Source organism: Chelon labrosus (assembly GCF_963514085.1).
Source record: "Chelon labrosus genome assembly, chromosome: 5".
Lineage (NCBI taxonomy): Eukaryota > Metazoa > Chordata > Actinopteri > Mugiliformes > Mugilidae > Chelon > Chelon labrosus.
Window position 1 is genome coordinate 17,194,453 of NC_140341.1, and position 18,342 is coordinate 17,212,794.

The 18,342-nt window shown below is 39.7% G+C and overlaps 2 protein-coding genes and 1 long non-coding RNA gene across 3 annotated transcripts; 2 read left to right on the forward strand and 1 right to left on the reverse strand.

Moving 5' to 3' along the window:
- Nucleotides 1-103: 103 nt before the first annotated feature.
- cirsr (corepressor of RBPJ and splicing regulator) lies at nucleotides 104-6,912 on the forward strand. The gene is made up of 10 exons (XM_084544107.1): nucleotides 104-411; nucleotides 1,783-1,877; nucleotides 1,987-2,060; nucleotides 2,207-2,220; nucleotides 2,611-2,663; nucleotides 2,755-2,803; nucleotides 3,144-3,264; nucleotides 4,529-4,635; nucleotides 4,883-4,968; nucleotides 5,303-6,912. The coding sequence occupies exons 1-10, from the start codon at nucleotides 340-342 to the stop codon at nucleotides 6,012-6,014; spliced, it is 1,383 nt and encodes a 460-aa protein (XP_084400233.1). The 5' UTR covers nucleotides 104-339; the 3' UTR covers nucleotides 6,015-6,912.
- A 444-nt stretch (nucleotides 6,913-7,356) lies between these two features.
- On the reverse strand, nucleotides 7,357-10,993 carry sp9 (sp9 transcription factor). The gene is made up of 2 exons (XM_084544108.1): nucleotides 10,445-10,993; nucleotides 7,357-9,979 (listed from the first exon to the last, which is right to left on the reverse strand). Exons 1-2 carry the CDS (start codon nucleotides 10,463-10,465, stop codon nucleotides 8,681-8,683), a joined length of 1,320 nt encoding a protein of 439 aa, XP_084400234.1. The 5' UTR covers nucleotides 10,466-10,993; the 3' UTR covers nucleotides 7,357-8,680.
- LOC311487748 lies at nucleotides 10,807-17,768 on the forward strand. The gene is made up of 3 exons (XR_014699055.1): nucleotides 10,807-10,884; nucleotides 14,009-14,100; nucleotides 17,734-17,768. It is a non-coding gene; the product is annotated as an uncharacterized lncRNA (long non-coding RNA).
- The last annotated feature ends 574 nt before the right edge of the window (nucleotides 17,769-18,342 follow it).

The following is an 18,342-nucleotide window of genomic DNA, read 5'->3' on the forward strand; positions in this document are numbered from 1 at the left end:
TTAACATGAGTTTATGGTCACATAATGGTGAACGATTAAAGAATTACCGTGATCTGCACCTAAAACAGACCTTGATGATGATTTGTTGACATTGACAAAAATAAATTAATTGTATCGTTTGTTGATTTATATTTTATACTATTAAATTGAATGTGTTTTTATTTATTTATTTATTTTTATTATTTAAAAGTGGGCCTATCTCGGCTTACTCCAATACAAACCTATCTTCGTGGCACCGGGCTTGTTTACATGCGGAGGAGGAAGCTTTTCGCCAGTGTCGCCGTTAGCTAAATTCAACGTCGCGTTTTCCAGTGTACTAACAAATACAGATCGTCAGCCATGGGGAAGTCGTTTGCCAATTTTATGTGTAAGAAGGACTTTCATCCTGCATCGAAGTCAAACATCAAAAAGGTACGTGTGCTAGTTCACGGTTAGCGTTGCTACGTTTGAGGCTTATGGACGTTAGCTTAGCCTGCTAGCTAAAGAGCAGCTCTGTGCTTGCTGCGTAGCAAAAGCTAGCACTTTGCTAACTTCTTGATATAAACTAAGTACAGTTAATTTTCACTTTTGAGCTTCCATTGCTTCACCTTTCTATCGGATAGGCAACAGTTCATTAAAGTTTTCCGGTCACTTGTGTGTTTATTCTCTTTATTCTTGAGGAAATATTCACAAACAAATTTAAATAACAGCAATAAAGCACTGAATAAATGATAACTCGCACACATTCAGTGCTTTTATCAGTATTATTTCTCTGGGTTTCCATGTATTTGTACTGGAAACTCTGCTAACATTTGCTGCTTATTGGATTTAATGTGGGTGTAAGTGTTGTTTTTAGAAACAGTTTTGCTGTTGTCCTTAGTGTGAGTGTTTGTGAGGCTAGCTCCAGATCCAGTATATTGTTTGTGTTTTGTGCATGTTGCATTTTCAAAAGAAATTAACCCACAAGTTTCTATGTTTTTATGTTTACTTCTGTACACCAATGATTTAACAATAATTCAAATTCCTTTCATTTAAGTCTATAAAATGCCAGAAAATGTCCCTCTCATTTTTCAAGACAATAAACGGATGTCCTCATGTGTAATAAATATACAGATATATACTCACTTGACCAAACATTAGGCACACTAGTGAAAATTAATCCATTCAGATAAAATAGTCCAGTACTAAACTCCCCTTCATGACTGTGTTCAGTTTATGTTGAAAAAGTGTAGGAAATGACGTCCATTTTGGAGGATGTAGTTTGTGGTGCTGTTAAACTAGACTGAATTAAACACAAACGTGTTTCTGTTACTAAGCTCAACCCACTGACTAAAATGGGATTGTCGAAGTAATGGAAACATATTTTGGTACAACACACTTACTGTTATTTCAAACAAATCCTGAATATGCTAACCATCATGAAGTTAATTCAGGACTCTTTATTGTCAGTATGCATTCATTTTCATGATAATAAATTAGAAGGTGTAGGTAGCTATGATTACTTGGGAAAAACAAAATAAGCACAACTTTACCTTTATGAGAACATGTAGCCAATGAATGTTTGATGTTTTTGCTTGCAAAATAATATAATCGTTTCTCAACCATTATTAAAATTGTTTCTGATCCATCTTCCTTTAATCAACTGAATGACCAAGAAGTAATTTCTGCTTTAACATAGGGTGACTTGTCTCAGTGATTTCATGTAGGGATGCACTGGAGTTGGAACACATTGTTGTAGCTTGAATTACTTAGTACGCCTATGAGAGTTTGTTCTGTAACCATTCCTGTCACTTCATCTTACAGGTATGGATAGCAGAACAGAAACTTACCTTCGAGAAGAAGAAGCAAGAAGACCTAATGCAGGCGTATCTGAAGGAGCAGGACACTTACAACAACAGGTTAGATCATGACACAGGAAGACGTCGTGTGTTTTCTTCAAACGCAACCAACTTCATATGTTAAAATGTTGATAAAAACATGTTCAACATATTGTTTTCTCGCCTCTAGGCTGTTGATGGGGGATGATCGTGTTAAAAATGGCCTCAATTTCATGTACGAGGCTCCACCTGGAGCATCCAAAGGTAAATGATCCCTTATAAAAAAAAAGTAGCTCTGATTCTTATCAAATATTTCTCAGGATTCTGAAAAGTTAGTTCCTATGAAGATATTTATTAATATTTTAACACTTTTGTCTTTTTTGTCTTCACAACTATTTTCTGTCCTGAAGAGGAAAAGAAAGAGGTAAGTAAAGGCAAACGCCCAACTACAAAAATAACAAAATGATTCAATGAACCAGATGGTCAGAACATCTGCGCTTTGAAATGTGACATTACCTCCTTTTTTGGGGCATTTGGAGAGTTCATTCTGCAGAAACGTATCGTCAACGATGGTTTTATCCCTACAATACAATAAAGACCTAAAACTAAAACTTTGTCCGACCAGAACTTCACAGACTAATTAAAGTATCAAGGAAAAAAAGTTAAATTTATTGTAAACCATGCATTACTGATGACTTAAATCAAAATACTGTACACTGTATATACATTGTGAGCTTGAAATCACGTTGTTCTTGCATCAATTTATAATAATTAAACCACACGCCAAAATTCATAATGAAAATGTGCTTTTCAGGACGGTGAAGAAGAGTACAAATTTGAGTGGCAGAAGGGGGCTCCTCGAGAGAAGTACGTCCCCTTTTTACGCACATGATTTTTTCATTATTTTGTCCAGTGCTGTCAGAATTTGAATAACTTTTTCTTTAATTGTGTCTTTTAGGTATGCAAAGGATGACATGAACATCAGAGATCAGCCATTTGGAATCCAGGTGCGTGGTATTTTGTGTTTATTTGAAGTATACAAGACGATGAAATGAAGGAAAAACAAAATGCCTTTAGTTTTCTCAGGACTTTCATCTCCTCAGAGCCCTGAAAGTCGTGCAAACAAAATCTGTGGTCTGTCTGTGGTTGTAATGCTTTTAACCCATGTTCACTCTCAGCCTTTGAGTAGTAGTGTCTTATGAAACAAATGGTTTCAATTACACACATATTTTCAATATTAAAACCAGAGCTAATATAACACATGAATGAATATACTGTCTTTTGGGGCTTACATGCAACTCCAGTACTGAGATAATTCTAATATCTGTCGTTGTCAACTTTCCCAAGGTGCGCAATGTGAGATGCATCAAGTGTCACAAATGGGGCCACGTGAACACGGACAGAGAGTGTCCCCTCTATGGACTGTCGGGCATCAACGCCAGCTCTATGACCTCAGAGGAAGCGGCAGGTTCGTACGAGAACTGTTCAGAACCGGCGTGATCTTAAATGCCGTCTCATCAGTTTCTTTGTGTTTTATGTAGCAGTTAAATCACTGTAATTAAATGTGAAATGTACAGTGACTATAAAAAGTGTTCACCCTCTTGGACCTTTCCTCCCCTTTATTGATTTTACAAATGCAATTATGGTCGATATAATTTGGCATCTGGGAAACTACAAGGTCAACACATCTGCCGTGTTCGTTCCGTTTCTTCAGGTTGGATTTAACTGAACTCTAGATTATGTTCCCAAACTTACACTTTAGAAATAACCTCGTCTCTGAGTTGCTTGGAGTTTTGTAATTGTATCCAGGTATACTGATTAGTGTTGAGATGATCTCTATTTCACTTATTGACTGGTCCCCCATTAATAGGTAGAGTATATTACTTATGCAGTCACTTTTTACATACATTAAATACTTTTTATATGCATTACATTAATAAATTAAATGTTTATATAGATTTGATTAGGTTAGGGTCCATTTTCACTTTGACAGAAAATAAGTTTTTGTATTTTTTGTCAAAAAAAGTGCAGTTATATTGACCATGATTACATTTATAAAAGCCATATTAAGTGGAAAACATCCACAAGGATCAAAACACATGATATGCCTTACAATAAATAAGGTGTAAGATATTTAATTACTGTATTCTTATTTTTACTAGCTGAAATTTAGTTTCCAAAAGATACATCTACTATAAATGCCTAGTAAATATGGTTATTGACAGTAATGTGGTGGAAAAACTAGAATAATTCTTTGTAGTGCAAGAGAAAACGGTCAGAATACCTAGATGCTTGATATTTGACACCAGTAGGGAAGCTTTTGTGTGTCACGGATTTTGCAGCAGGTACACCTACTGCATCCTTCCTCTCAGGCTTCAGCTGGAGCTCCCAGCCTCGAGCTGATTCTGAGTTCTGCAATCAGCGAGTTGAGTAGTAAAGTAATAATGTTTACCCTGGGAGAGTCCAGTCAGTGGTGTTGATGGTGGAGTGCTGTAATGGTCCCCCTCCTGTGCCGGGAGGAAAAAAAATGTAATTATTGTGTATTCTGATTCCCCCTAACTGCTGCTTTGGCAGAGAATGATATTGTATGATTTGCTCAGCCGGAAGTGGAGTGAGTTGATTTGATGTCCCATTCTGTTAACAAAGCCGCCTCTGAAATTCCCACTGTGGAGATAGTGGATGGTATGGGTTCGACATCAATGGGACTCTGAGGCTGTGATTTGTGCCAACAGGTCCGTCGATGCACCCCTCGGAGTTAATGGCGGAGATGCGAAACAGTGGGTTTGCCCTGAAAAAATGTGTCCTTGATAGGAATTCAACTGTTTGTGATCCATCGCAGGTAATTGTCTTGTCTCACACTGTCATCTCTGTGCGCATAGGACAGTATAGGAACACACACAATTCCCTTGAGAGCGTGAAGACTAGCTGTAGATTTGGTATGTCACGAGACAATGTACGTTTGAAGAAATCAAAAATGGTCTCGGCTTAAGTCGTGTACAGAGATCTGATGTAATCAATTGACCGCTGAGAGTCGTATTTATCTGTACGTTGTCGTTCTGATTTGAACCTGATGTGTCCTTTTACAGGAATATGTTGCCAGTGAGGAAGAGGAGGATCCTGAGGTGGAATTTCTCAAGTCACTGACAACCAAACAAAAACAGAAACTCCTCAGGTAAAAAACATTTACATTACAAATGTTAATGTTTTGAAATGTACTGAGATTTGAATATTAAAAGCTAAAATGGAAAATATTTTTTAAAGATGAATTTCGTACGTCATATTGATAGAAGAGGAAGGGAAGCTCTGATAAGGGTTCAGTCTTACATCCACATTGCATCTATGTTTTTCATAAGGTTGTTGACTGCTTTCCTTTATGATTAAGTGTTTTATATTTACCTTAAATGCTCTGAGGAAACGTTAATTGTTGAGAATTTATTATCTTTGTGTTTTATGTCCGCTGTCTTGTTTTGACTGTTAATCAAATGGTTGTTTTCCTGTTTTTACAGAAAACTTGATCGGCTCGAAAAGAAGAAATCGAAGAAAAAGAAGAGCAAGAAACAGAAGAAGAAGAAAAGCAAAAGTAAACAAAAGAAGAAGCATGAAAGCAGCGACAGCTCCAGTGAGTCCTCCAGTAGCAGCAGCAGCGATAGTGACTCGGATTCAGACAGTCATGGCAAGTCCAAGAGCCAGAAGAAAAAGAAGAACAAGAGGAAAGATTCCTGTCGGGATAACAGCTCTGAGACCGAGCGACGAGTCAAGAGTCAGAAAAAGGCCTCTTCTCACAGGAGCAGGTCACCGAGTCCTCACGCCGGACAGAAGCGGCATAGAGAGGAGTCTGGAGATTACAGGCGAGCGAGGACAGAGAGGGGAAGGAGCAGGAGTCGGAATCGCAGCCACGAGACCAGGATCAAGTCGGAGGGAGGTCAAGAGAGGAAGAGGGCCAGCAGCAGGGACAGGCAGAGACCTAGCAGCTCCAAGGCAGGCTTGGACAGAAGCCGGAGCCGCGAGAGAGGCAGGGAGGAGCGAGGTAAAGAAGGACATCACAGTAGAGATGGGGAGAGGAACAGAAGTAGCACAGAAGGGAGGAGAGGCAGAACAGCAGATGGGAGGAGCAGAAGCAGAGAAAGGAGAAAAGAAAGGGAGGGAAGGGGAAGAAGTAGGAGTAAGAGTAGGGAGAGAAGAGAGAGGAGCCAGGAAACGACTAAAAGAAAGCACTAATCCCCCCCCCCCTTATAACACTGGGCAAAATATAAAAGTATTGTGCATGTTTCCTTCAATGGGTGTTTAGTGTTTTTAGTAATCCTGTAGAGTCCCCCTATTTAACAATGTAAATGTGCGTGGATCTCCTTTTCCTCCAGTAGAGGGAAGCAGTCGACAGAAAATATGGAAATGCATCTCAGTGCTCTCTGGTGCTGTTTTGTACTGTATGAAAGGCTCCAAATTAATTGATTACCATTGGAAGCAATTTGCAGCTGATCCGCTGATGGGAAAATGCTGGACTCGTTTTCATGGTCAGATGCCCACAAGAAGGACAAGTTCCGGTGCTGCTTTCTTTTTTTTTTTTCTTTTTTTTTTTTCTTTATCCTGCTTTCGTGATTTGGAGCTTTTGAAAAAAAATTGACATTGTAAGATGTGTTGTTAAAACTGATGTAGAGCCCTAAAAGTGTAGGGCTTTTAATTACTGATTAAATTTTTACAATTCACAATTTATTATTTTTCTTTATTGTTTTTGCGGTTTAGAAATTAATGTGAGCGTCTTGAGCCATCTTTACATTCGCACTTTATTTTCTTAAAGGTATGATAGTAACTAAAAACAAACAGCGTTTGCAGCCCCCCACCCTCCTCCTATTTTTTTATTTTTTTTTTATTATTATTATTTTTTGTAAATCATTGTCCATACATTTTTTTCAAGTCGGGTTTCCGTGAATAAAATAATGTGACTTGGATTTTTGCTGGGGTCTTTTTGCGCGTTTCCAAAATCAAACAAGAAAAATAACGTGATTTCTATCCAAGCGCGTAATTACTGTACAGCCCTGAGAGGAGAGAGAAAAAAAGCAAGCGGTGGACGCGAATAGAGGAAATAACGTTGTATTTGTCATTAATAATTATAATATAATTACATTTATTTATATTAAATCAAAATCGGATTTTATGTTTTAATATAAGAGATTGGGTGGAAATAAAATTAAATTTAATAATGACAATAAATTGTCAGACATTTTTTTTTCTAAATGAAATCTGTTAGATTTCATCTAAAGAGTCATTTATTTCATTTGAAAATGTAGCGACATAATTATATTAAATTTCGACATTTTTACCTGATGTTTGCTGCCGCTTTAGCTTTTTAGATTTCGAGTTAAATTCAAATTGGAAATCTAATTTGATAGTTTTCACTTTCTGTCCGTTTTACTTGAAGCCGATGTTACACAAAAGGAAATGAAAATAATTTCCCTCTATTGCCTTCTGGTCAATTTAACATCCTCTTCAAAAAAAAAAAAAAAAAAGGAGGGTGTCTGGATGAGATGCTTTTCCATGACGTATTCCCAGTCCTGGATTCACGCTGTAATTATTCCCCGGCTTTTTCTTTGAGAGTCGGACGCTGCACTGGGTAAGCACAAAGAAGTCAGAGAGCATCCTTGAACCCTTTCAGTGCGGGGCCACTGATATTCAAATAACACGCAGGAACCATTTGACTGCGCTGCGCAAAGAGCGTTTAAAATTCAACATTTGCATGTGACTCTTTGCCCCTTCTTTTTTTTTTTTTTTTCCTTTTCTTTCTAAAGTTTAAAAAACTGTTCCCATAACAGCGATGTGGTTTCTGGCAAAGAGACAGAAGCCACATCCTTACTCTCGGCCCGTCGATTGGTATGCAAATGAAAGCAGTTAATTTGGACAATTAGAATAAATATTCGGGGACCTTTTGTCAGCGAACCCCCTTGGAAACCCCCCGATAAAGTGAAACTGAACAAAAGATGTCTCGGAGATTAATTAGATATTTGATAAGACACGAATCCCTAATCGCAAATACAAGACACATGGGGGCTGCGATGTGCTCCAAGTCATAATTAATACCATTTAACAAGATTTTCATTTGGGCATGAAATGTCTTTTCCGGGGCATTAAACATTGATTTATTCCATAGGGGAAATAGTCAAAGGTATTGTAGGTGAATTTTAAAAAGAAAAAAAATATATATGTGTCACTCTACTTAAAATACATTTCTACATTAAAAATAAAATATATTTTCCAGTTTAAAATCAAACGAGTAATGAATAAAATAAATATAAAATCTACATCACACAGTTCCAGCCTTTTTTCAGATGTTTTAATTACGATAAAATGAAAGTCTTATACGTGTGACTTTATACAGGTAAACATTTATATATAGATATTTTTTTTAGCAAAGAAATAAAATGGTTTAACCAAAGTTTAAAAAGCTGTGTACATACATATCCACAAAGTGCGTTGAAAGTAAACTCCCTGATTTCCAGGATACCAACACGAATAAAACAATCATAGCCTAACATTTACATGAAAAGAACACATAGTTTAGTGGTCAATATACAAGATGGAACTCACATTGTCCAACCAAAGTTCAACAGGTTTTCTCGCACTCTTCGCAGACATTTCTTTTCCAAGTTGTCCCTAAAAAAAATTTCCGGAGGCCTACAGTAAATCACTCTGTTTTTCTTTTGATGAATTTACGAATGAGATACTCGCCCGTGGAGAATATATATATATTTTTAAGATCTTGCAATCGCTTCTGGAAATATTTTCTCCTTTTTTACTGTCTGTCAGATAAGACCCGTTTTCATTGCTGTGCAGTTTTGAATCTGGTTTGATATTATTTTTATTTTTTTGGAGGGAGTGGGTTTGGAGAAGCCTCAAGGCTCGTCGTGAGGAGACGGATCCTTAACAGTGATTCTGGGGTTTACCCCCTCCAAAATAAGTTCTGGCGACTCGGACCTCGGGGTCTCCAGGTTACTGGTGTCGGTGTCACTGTCGCTGCCCTTTTTGCCTCCTCCGCCTGCCGTGTGCGTTTTGATGTGCTTGCTCAAATGGTCACTGCGCATAAAGCGCTTGTTGCACACCGGGCACGCGAACCTTTTCTCGCCGGTGTGGGTGCGAAGGTGTCTCTGGAGCTCATCGGACCGAGTGAACCTTTTGCCACAGAAAAGCCAGTTGCAGACAAAAGGCCGCTCGCCGGTGTGCCATCTCAAATGCGCTTTGAGGTGAGATGTCTTTCCATACACTTTACCGCAGCCGGGAATGTGGCAGCTGTGGAGTCCCTTTCTCCGCAGACTGGCCCCGGCGGGTCCCAGCCGCTCAGCCTCCTGGCAGTTCGGACAGTCACACGTTGCTCTGCCGGAGTATCGCCTGGACGACCTTGTGGAGCTACTTATTCCTGAACTGCCCCCTGAAATCATGGCGTTGGCGGCAGAAGCGTCTGTGTAAGTGGGGATGACAGTTTTGAACCCGTCCTGCGTTAACAGGTGCTGACTGGTGGACAGCAGATGAGACGCAGACGGGCTGATTCCAGTGGAGCTAAACGCCGAGTGGGTCAGCGAGGAGAAGTCCGGGTTGTAGCCGCTCAGCTGGGAGTGGATAGCCTGGGGGGTCCCGGAGTGCAGTGAGGTCTGGAGGGTGCCTGCGGGATTCTGGACATCAAGCCACGACCCGGGGTTAGTGTGGACATCCCACCACGAGGACCCCCCGTTTGCAACATCGCCAGAGATGGTTGAGTGGAACCCCGACTTGTACCAGGACTCGTATGGATGCGCCATTCCCACCCGCGGGTACAGAGTCTCTGCTGAAGTGTGGACTTTGGAGATAAAAGCTGACTGCCCAGACTCCTGCGTCGCGACGCTCGCAGAGTTGGAAAACAGACCGCTGTACTCTGTGGAAAATGCTGATGAGGTCGGGGAGGTGGAGGCTAAGCAAAAGGCGCTGTTGCCTGTGCCACTGGTCGGCGTTAGTCCTGTCGAAGCGCGGCTCGTTGCTACTGTGAAACCGGGCAGGCTGGATCCTAAGTTGCAGCTGGAGGAGGATCTTTTCCACGGATGAAATCCACCTTTTGAGAACGCGCTGGAGTCAGGTAAAGTTGTAAGGGGACTGGTGTTACCAATTTTGTTGCAAGTTGCAGCCAGCATAGCTAGAGGTGTAGTTCCAAACCGTGGCTCTTCCTGCAAAGACAGACGAAAAAAAGTTGGACTTAAAACAGGCAGGGAATGGGGCAAGATTTCACGCTTAACCCGGACGCAGCGTGCGCTCAACACGACGTCAACAAATTAACAAAAACAACAATTTAGTTTTGTAGCTTAAACATTTTCGGAGAGGGATAGAAGACGCGATGGACATTCAGTCAAGTATCTTTGCACAGAGCACGTAACAAGTAACTCAGAATATTAACTGCAGCCTATTTTGCAAAGTTTGACTAGCTGTTGTTTTAACATACCCATGCGCTTTGTCCGTTATTAAACGTCAATTTTAAAAGCAGAAACAAGTTAAGTAATAAAACACACGCAGTAAACCTTCATTAACCTGAAACATGTATGTTTACAAAAGCAGCAAACATTTTGTTGCAAAAGAAAGTAGGCGGCAATAACTTTACGCACAACTTTTGTGCGTAAAGACAAAGTCGGACTCACCCCAAGTATAGACGTAGCCATATCCAGGGTCTGTGCCGTGATGAGAGTGTTCGCGATTTCAATGCTGTATGGCTCCAATTTGATTCAGATTTACCGTGTTGACTCGGGTCACACGGTTTCTCTCTTGGCTCGCAGCTCCCAACACTACCTAGTTGTAGTGAGCGTGTTCTTTGAAGTACAGCTGGCTGGGACGCGCAGCCAATCTAATAGGCGCATTCGTGGCTGGGGTTTGAAGTCAGCCAATGAGAGGCGCGACCACAGACAGAAACACCAAAAACCCCGCCGTCAATCATGTGTTGTGCAGCCTCTGCTCAGACTGTCATACAAGACACGATTTGGTATTTTTTTTAATGCGTACAGTTATTTTTTTGTATTCTCACACGAAGGCTCAATGTCTCCTTTCATGGCAGAATTGAGTTCACACGTCAGTTCTCCCAAAGGTAAGATTTTCATTCATTTGAAAGCGTTTGAGGATTGTGCCGACAGTCTCCTTAGGTGTATCCAGGTTTCCCCTCTTTTGATTTTCTATATTCAGATCATGCGCAACACGTCATTGAGAAAATGTTGATTTAAGCGCGGACTGTCAGCGTTGGAGGTAACTTGGAGATGACTTTATCATATCGGCACAAAGCGCATATGCTGCTATGTTCTAGGAATGGCACAGTTTACGCACGGTGGGAAACAACTGGTGTTTTATGCTCTGTCCCATATTTTACAGCCATTGTGTTTTATATTGGAAAACCAGATGGATTAAGTTTAGCGAAGAAGTCCAGAAACAGGCCTGACTGCACAGACCATGTCTTCTCTAACCGCAGATTCGATTATTTATGAGCTGGCTTCATAAAAAGACGCATCACAGAATACGAGAAGAAAGGCACATAAGGACCCACAGTTCATCAACTAACCCACATTTTTTTTGTTTTGTTTTGTTTTTGTTTTTTTTACTTTCAGCCAAATCTGTGCGTGTGGTCGTTTTGGCGCACGCCGTCACCCCCTCCCCGCTTACATGGTGGGGGAGTGCAGGTGAGGGGTTAATTAAAAATGACAGCTTGCTTTATCAGCGCATGCCGTAGACCTGTTTTAAAAGCGGTAAAAAAAAAAAAAAAAGTTTCAGCATCCTGGGGATACCTGCTGTAAGGCCGCCAGTCATGCCCTATTAAAACGATTTAACTGGAAGCCAGTACTGTAGCAGGGAATTAAAACGTGATGGCACATTTAATTAAATCGAGCACAATGAAGAGGATCCCGTGTTTCAAAATTGTCCTAAACTCGAGCTTCTTCTTCTTATTTTTCCTTTGAACATGTCAATTCAATAAGCCGACATATTCCATAAGCTTGTTAAAGCGCTCAGGGATAATGGCATAATGTAAAATTGACCTGCTCTGGTGTGATTCATCATCCCTTTAAAAGTTAAAGCAATTTGCCAGAGAAAAGGCTCGACCGAAAGATGTGCATTACAGTATTCAAAATGGGCAAATAATGCTCTATTATGGAGTGTGAATGCAGCCAGTAAACACAGGCGCAATTTGTTCAAATACTCCTTTTTTTTCCCTTTTTTTTCTTTAAAACCCCACCTTTTGGAAGGGGTGAATAAAAATCTGTCTCATCAAATACTGAGCGCAGCCAAGAAAATGGAATCATTTTTGCAATCATGACAATTTGGCAGAGTGCTGTTAACGGTATTAAATGTAATTGTTGCTAAAGGAGTTAAATTAATTCCGGCGTGAAATGCGGTTTTACGCGGGATTTAAGTATTTATTTTCAACACATTTTCTATATAACAAATCAGAGCATAGCTTCATCATTCAATATCATTCGTCACTTTATTATTTTATACAAAAAATATATATATAATTCCACCATTTTAGTTTGGAATTAATAACAAAGAGAGTTCACTGCCTGTATGTTCATGTTTAGTATTATATCTATATATCTGTATATAATGAGAAGTGTGAACGTTCGGATTGGAGTCCTAATAAAGACATGCATGATCCTAATGCACCAATAAATGCTTTTTATTTGAATTAATTTGTATAGAAATGTATTTGTTACATTATTCTGTAGAATAATTAAATAGATTTTTCAGAGCATGTGCATCCAGGGACAGGAGGGGAGAACATGATCTTGCCTTGTCATTCAAGTGAAATTTCTGAGCTGAATCTGTAATTCTGGACTCCATTCGTGAGCACTTCTCTGTGGCAATTAGGAGCCTATTACAAGCCATTAGATTGATCAATGTACCTTAAACAATGGGAATGATTTATTTGGTCGAACAAAACGCTCTGCATCTATTGTGATGAGTCTAAGTGGGGGTGCATCCATCAACAAAAGATAAATGATTAATTCAGACCTATTCATTTAAATTCTTTCTACAAAGCCGGCCTCACTTGCCTCAAATCCAGATTATTAGAGCCTCATTTTCTGCATGTTAAACCAGACAGGCTGCTGGATCGGGCAATGGTTTTTGGTTGTGCCCCTGTGTGCTTTAATTTGTATTTCTGCAGAGGGAAGTTTATTTGAGGATGTTTAACTAATTGTGGTAATTTTGTGCGCTCATGTGGCTACACCTGTTTCTCTCAAAGGGGGCTGGAGTAAACTATGAGTGAAAGGATGCTGTACTTTATTTCTGCGGTGCTGTTTTATTTCCACTTGTATCAGAGGGAGCTCAGTAAACAGAAAAAGTGGGCACTTTTGTCAAAATGCTTTCACTTAGTGTATCTTCCTTTTCTTGCAGATATTTCTGGGGTGTAAAATTTATTCTAATCCACTTTAAAAATCTAAATATTGTGTTAGAAAACAGCTTATTTTCCTTTATGTTGATGTCTTTCTTTAAATGTACTGCATTTCAGCTGGCATATTACATGAGTTTAATTATTTCCACAAAGGTTGCCAGTTCATTCTTCTTTTGGAGGATGGTAAAGAACGCAGTAAGAAAACAGAATCAACATACATTAAAGTCCGTAACCGACAAGCTATGAAACAAGGGGACATGGGAAAATTGCTCATACCTGCCAGCACCGTACGTCTTCAGTTTAGACGACTGTCAAGACTGCTGCTTTCCAGTGTTAACAGAAAGCAGACAATGCAGCCAAGCCTCTGATAAGGACTAACAATGCTTTTAATGCCCACTTTTCAACAGCAGCGCGTCAGTCCCATCTTATAGGAGCTCATCAACCAGCATCGATATTATCGACAGCTAAATTTGGAGGTGCAGGTCAGCTTGCTGGCTTACAGTGTCAACTTTCATTTCCTGAGGCTGCATGCTCTATTTTGAGCGCAGGCAGCGAGCTAGTTGAAGTGCAGTCGCCTGGTTGCGTTTGAGGACTTACAGCTTCATAGCTCTGTCAGTGAATGTGCTTTTCTGACTTGGTGAGCTGTTGGGGAAATCAGTGAAACCACATAAGTGTGAGAAATGGCTCCAAAGAAGGTGCGTTTTTTTCTTTGTTTGTGTGTGTTTTTTTTAAGGAACAGATCCATTCAGAAACAAGGACAAGCATGCATTGTAGATTATGTAACTGCATGTGCTCTTTCTGACTGCAGATGTTTCCACATTGCCTTTATTAGGGTAAGGGAGGTGATGTGCCAAAGCCACCACCACTGATTGGAAGGTTTGGCACCTCATTAAAAATAGGAGTTGTCGGCCTGCCCAATGTTGGGTAAGTAATGCTTATATAGATACTACAACCTTCTCACTTCACTTAACAGCATCTGGACCAGATTTGACTTCTGTGATGCCAAGAATATCAGTGTATGCAAGACAGTAAACCGAATACACAAAACTCATGTTGACCGTTTGTAGAAAAAGTTCTCTAAAGTGTCCTTTAACAACTGTAACACTGTATGTAAGGCTGTTAAATGTCTGCGCCCCCAGTAACCTGAGAACAAATCAAACCATGTCTCGCATGCATCACAAAAACCTTGAAGCGTTTCTACCTAGCGGTTAACTATTATGATTTAGAGTGGCGTAAAAGAGCTGTAGCAAATAAAAGTCTGTGCTGTTAGTACAGTTATTAAAGTACAAATCCCTAAATTTATGAATGAGGGTTTTATGTTTACACCAGTGTCTATTAATTAGAGAAGAGTCATAGTTAAACAGTAGTTACATTCAGTGAGATGTCTTCCTCATAACAGTATATTACTATTAATCTCCATCCACATTTGAACAAATCTTGCATGACAGCAAGTCAAAACGAACCCATCGTCTATAGGCTACGTTGTGGCAGCAAAGAACGCCGAATGAATGAAAGGCGTTTGTTTTGAATGCCCACTCATTACTCATCATAGTATGCACTAGTCAAAGGTTAGGGTGCATTCTGGATAGCTCTGTGGGCAAATAACAAGGGAGAAAACACTAACACTGTCACATCTCGGGCAATTTGTGAGTTAAGATGCTGACATACTGCAAGCATGTCAGACCTGGTCAGACAAATCCATTTTGTCAGCATCTACTAAGACCTTCAGCAACATCAGTGTCATAGCTTAATCACAGGGCAGACCCTGCATGCCTCTCCTGTAGCCTCCTCCGAGTTACAGGAAGGGCCGCAGCGATAGGTCGTCTTCTGCTCAGCTGACAGGTTTGCATCCTCTTGCTGCTCCATAAAAGATCTTTTAAGTCATTTTCAACGTTCGTTTTCAAGCGGCGTAAAAAGTTTCTTTACGACGTGCAGGACTGGAAAGGACATACAGATCTGTGATGTTGAGTCGTCACTGCGTAATAATTTATAACTTATGAATATTATTTCAGTTAAACAATGGACAGGCTAAGTGTATCACTCATTTATTATACCCTATATTTTGGTAACGATTATACGTAATGGAGTAAAATACTTTATCTAGAGCAGACACTGGTTCACATGTGGTGTGTACTGGTAGCTGTTGTGAAGTTTATTGCGCAAAACTCTCTTCTGTCCAGTGTTTTCCTTTCCTACCGCCATGAAACCACAATTTCTTCCTGCTATAAGAAGTAGAACTCACTGAGGTTGTGGCCTGCCATGCCACATTTGTGTCAAAGAACAACTTGTCAACCCTCCTATGGTTTCTTCATGAATGAACTATGCTCAGATGCCAGCCAGCTGTTAGTTGGGCGTAACTGACTATTCTTCACACACGGGAAACTTGAGAGTGTGTGATTCAGCCAACCTTTCAGCTATTTCTACACTTACACCAGCACGTGTTCAGAGGGTTTACTGCCACTCTGCGGCTTACAGGAAGGAAAAAGTGTATTCAAACCATATAGAGACACACTATATGGCCTAATTGCATCAAGTCTCTAACTAGTGATATACCTGCCTTTTGGCATGTGTACGCTCTGTTGTGATTAAGAAGCCAGCATCTAAATAATAATCTCCTAACAACAAGCTCTTTTTTTCGTACATAAACATCTGTTCTTATAGTGAGTGGATAGATGTGTGCTCAGGAAGCCGTCTCATCACGGCTCTGAATGAGGCAGCTTGCATGGGGATAACCAAGATGATTAAGATTAACAAGGCATTCAAGCAGAAAAACAAAGAAGCCCACTTCCTCATGCAGGCTAGTAAAGTGGCTCGGGAGTCGCCGTTTTGTTTTGTTTTTTTCCCATGGACTGACGATAACACAGACATCAACCGTAAGAAACACAGATACTGCAGAAACACATACATTTAAAACACTGTGAATGCACACGCTTAAATGTAACATGCTGCTTAAAACATATACAGGTTGTCTGTGTTAGTAGCCATCCATGCGGAGGACCTACATTTAGCCTCCTTACAATAATCCACCAAGACTAAAACCACAAATGTGGATAAATCATTAATAGTTTGTTTTTGCCCAACTCTAGTTCTTAGCACATATGGGTCAATCAGTGATCTATACGTATCACTAATGCTAAAACAAAACCAGACATATTTTAAACAGTTTGTTCTGTTTAATATATAGTTGAAAACTAGCTTTTACTACAAATATACTTTTGTAAGTTTTGAGTAATTATTAAGGACAAAATAGTCCACTTGATGAACTCACTAGCTCTTTGCGGACAATTCACCTGCTTCCCACAGTCTTCATCAGCAGTGATATTTGGTCACATACAGGTCTACTGTATATACAACATATAGTCAACCATCAATATACAGCATGCTAATCAATGTATAGTATTCCTGTGTAAATATATTTGTCCATGACATTTCTAGTATAGATAGGTGATGCCCCACCCTTTCCTTTGGACCACCACGGGACCTTATTTCAGGGAGAATTCTGCATGGTACTCAAAACCTAAAGACACATAATAGTTTGACCCTGTTTAAATTGTGCCGTGACTTACACATATGATGTTTGTCTATTTAAATGACAATGCTGCAAATCAAGAAAGTTATTGTAAACTGTCCAAGTATAGGACTGTGAATACACCTATTAAAAGAGACTGGAGTAAGTGACGTCAGCATAACATTGTCTCACTATAAGATACCAAGAGGAGCTGAAGATCCAGATAGAAAGGATTTTCTCTTCTTTTAAAACTGAAATTTGCAGTGATATACAGTATATTGTACAATACAAGAGTTTATTGTGGGGAAAAAAAGTCTAAAGTCTGGCTCCAAAATTCTGAGACCCATCCCTTTTCCTATTACTAATATAGTTTTTTCTTTATATTAATAATTTAAATTTTACAAGTGAGTGTGGTGTTGTGTAACTGTGGATTTCTTTTCCTTTTTTCAAGGTGATCTGGGAACAAAAAAATCCAACGAATCCAGCATTATATAAGAAATTAATACGTGCACTTTAGCAGTCTCAAGCAATTTTATGCCTGCAGGACTTGGCAAACAATCATTTCAACGTGAAGCACTGAGTGAGGGGATAAAGATGGAAAGTCCTGGATTATAGTTAACTGCCATGCCATTATTACTCTTAGACACTTACCATTGTCTGTAGATTTTGAAGTACACTCGAGCTGCTTGTGCCACAGAAAATAAATCTCCCTGTGATCACAACATGAGGCGGCTTTTTGCTGATCCTGTTCAACAGCAGAGATCTATCAGAAATGTAAATTGCCCCTCAGTCCCACGGACAATTGATCCATTATGGGATTATCTAACCTTGTAGTATTTTTGATTAAAACGCTCAAATATTCAGTCCATTGGAGAATTGTTTTCTGTCTTAAAAATACAAGATGAGATATAAAAATAGAATAAAGTCAATCTTAAATCTTCAATCTTAAATAATTTACTGAAGCGTTCTGATACCATGCATTTGAACCGTTGGGCTCTACACACCAGCACCTTTAGATGTCTTGACCCCGCTGCTGTTTTTATTTTCAGGAAGTCAACCTTTTTCAACGTGCTGACAAAGAGTCAGGCTGCAGCTGAAAATTTCCCCTTCTGCACCATTGACCCAAATGAAAGCAGAGTGCCCATTCCAGATGAACGCTATGATTTCCTCTGCCAATTCCACAAACCTGCCAGGTATGGGGTCTCATCGGTCTCGTATTATTCACACTTCAGATCTGTAGTTGCCGACGGTCCTCTTGCTATAGGTATGAGGAACCATATAACAATGTTGTTGACATGTGGCTGTGTGGTGTGTTGCAGACAACGTTAGATTGCTACTCTACCCTACTTCTTACAAAGAAAAGGCTGAAGCTTCTGAACCTCCAACACCTGGTTATCATACACATTTATAGAGGCTGTTAAAGCAGGTTGAATTTAGATTTGTTGTGCTATCCTGTATAGGAGCTATACTCTAAGTCAAACACACGCAGAATAGATTCAACCTGCAAAATATGACACCAGTAACCATACAAATAAAAATGCAGTGCAGTTTCGCCGCTCCGTAATAGCTACCTGTCAAACGTCGCTACCGTTTTCAAGGTAAAGCTGGAAATATTCGTCACATACGCTCACTTGCCAAAACATTAGGTACAACGGTGA

What these genes read in the sequence shown, in the direction of transcription:
- cirsr (XM_084544107.1), top strand. Translation starts at nt 340, where the DNA reads ATGGGGAAGTCGTTTGCCAATTTTATGTGTAAGAAGGACTTTCATCCT. An exon ending in CAGGACACTTACAACAACAG is followed by an intron (nt 1,878 to 1,986) that starts GTTAGATCATGA and finishes TCTCGCCTCTAG; the next exon opens with GCTGTTGATGGGGGATGATC. An exon ending in GACCTCAGAGGAAGCGGCAG is followed by an intron (nt 3,265 to 4,528) that starts GTTCGTACGAGA and finishes TTGTGCCAACAG; the next exon opens with GTCCGTCGATGCACCCCTCG.
- sp9 (XM_084544108.1), bottom strand. Translation starts at nt 10,465, where the DNA reads ATGGCTACGTCTATACTTGGG. An exon ending in TGGCTACGTCTATACTTGGG is followed by an intron (nt 9,980 to 10,444) that starts GTGAGTCCGACT and finishes CTGTCTTTGCAG; the next exon opens with GAAGAGCCACGGTTTGGAAC.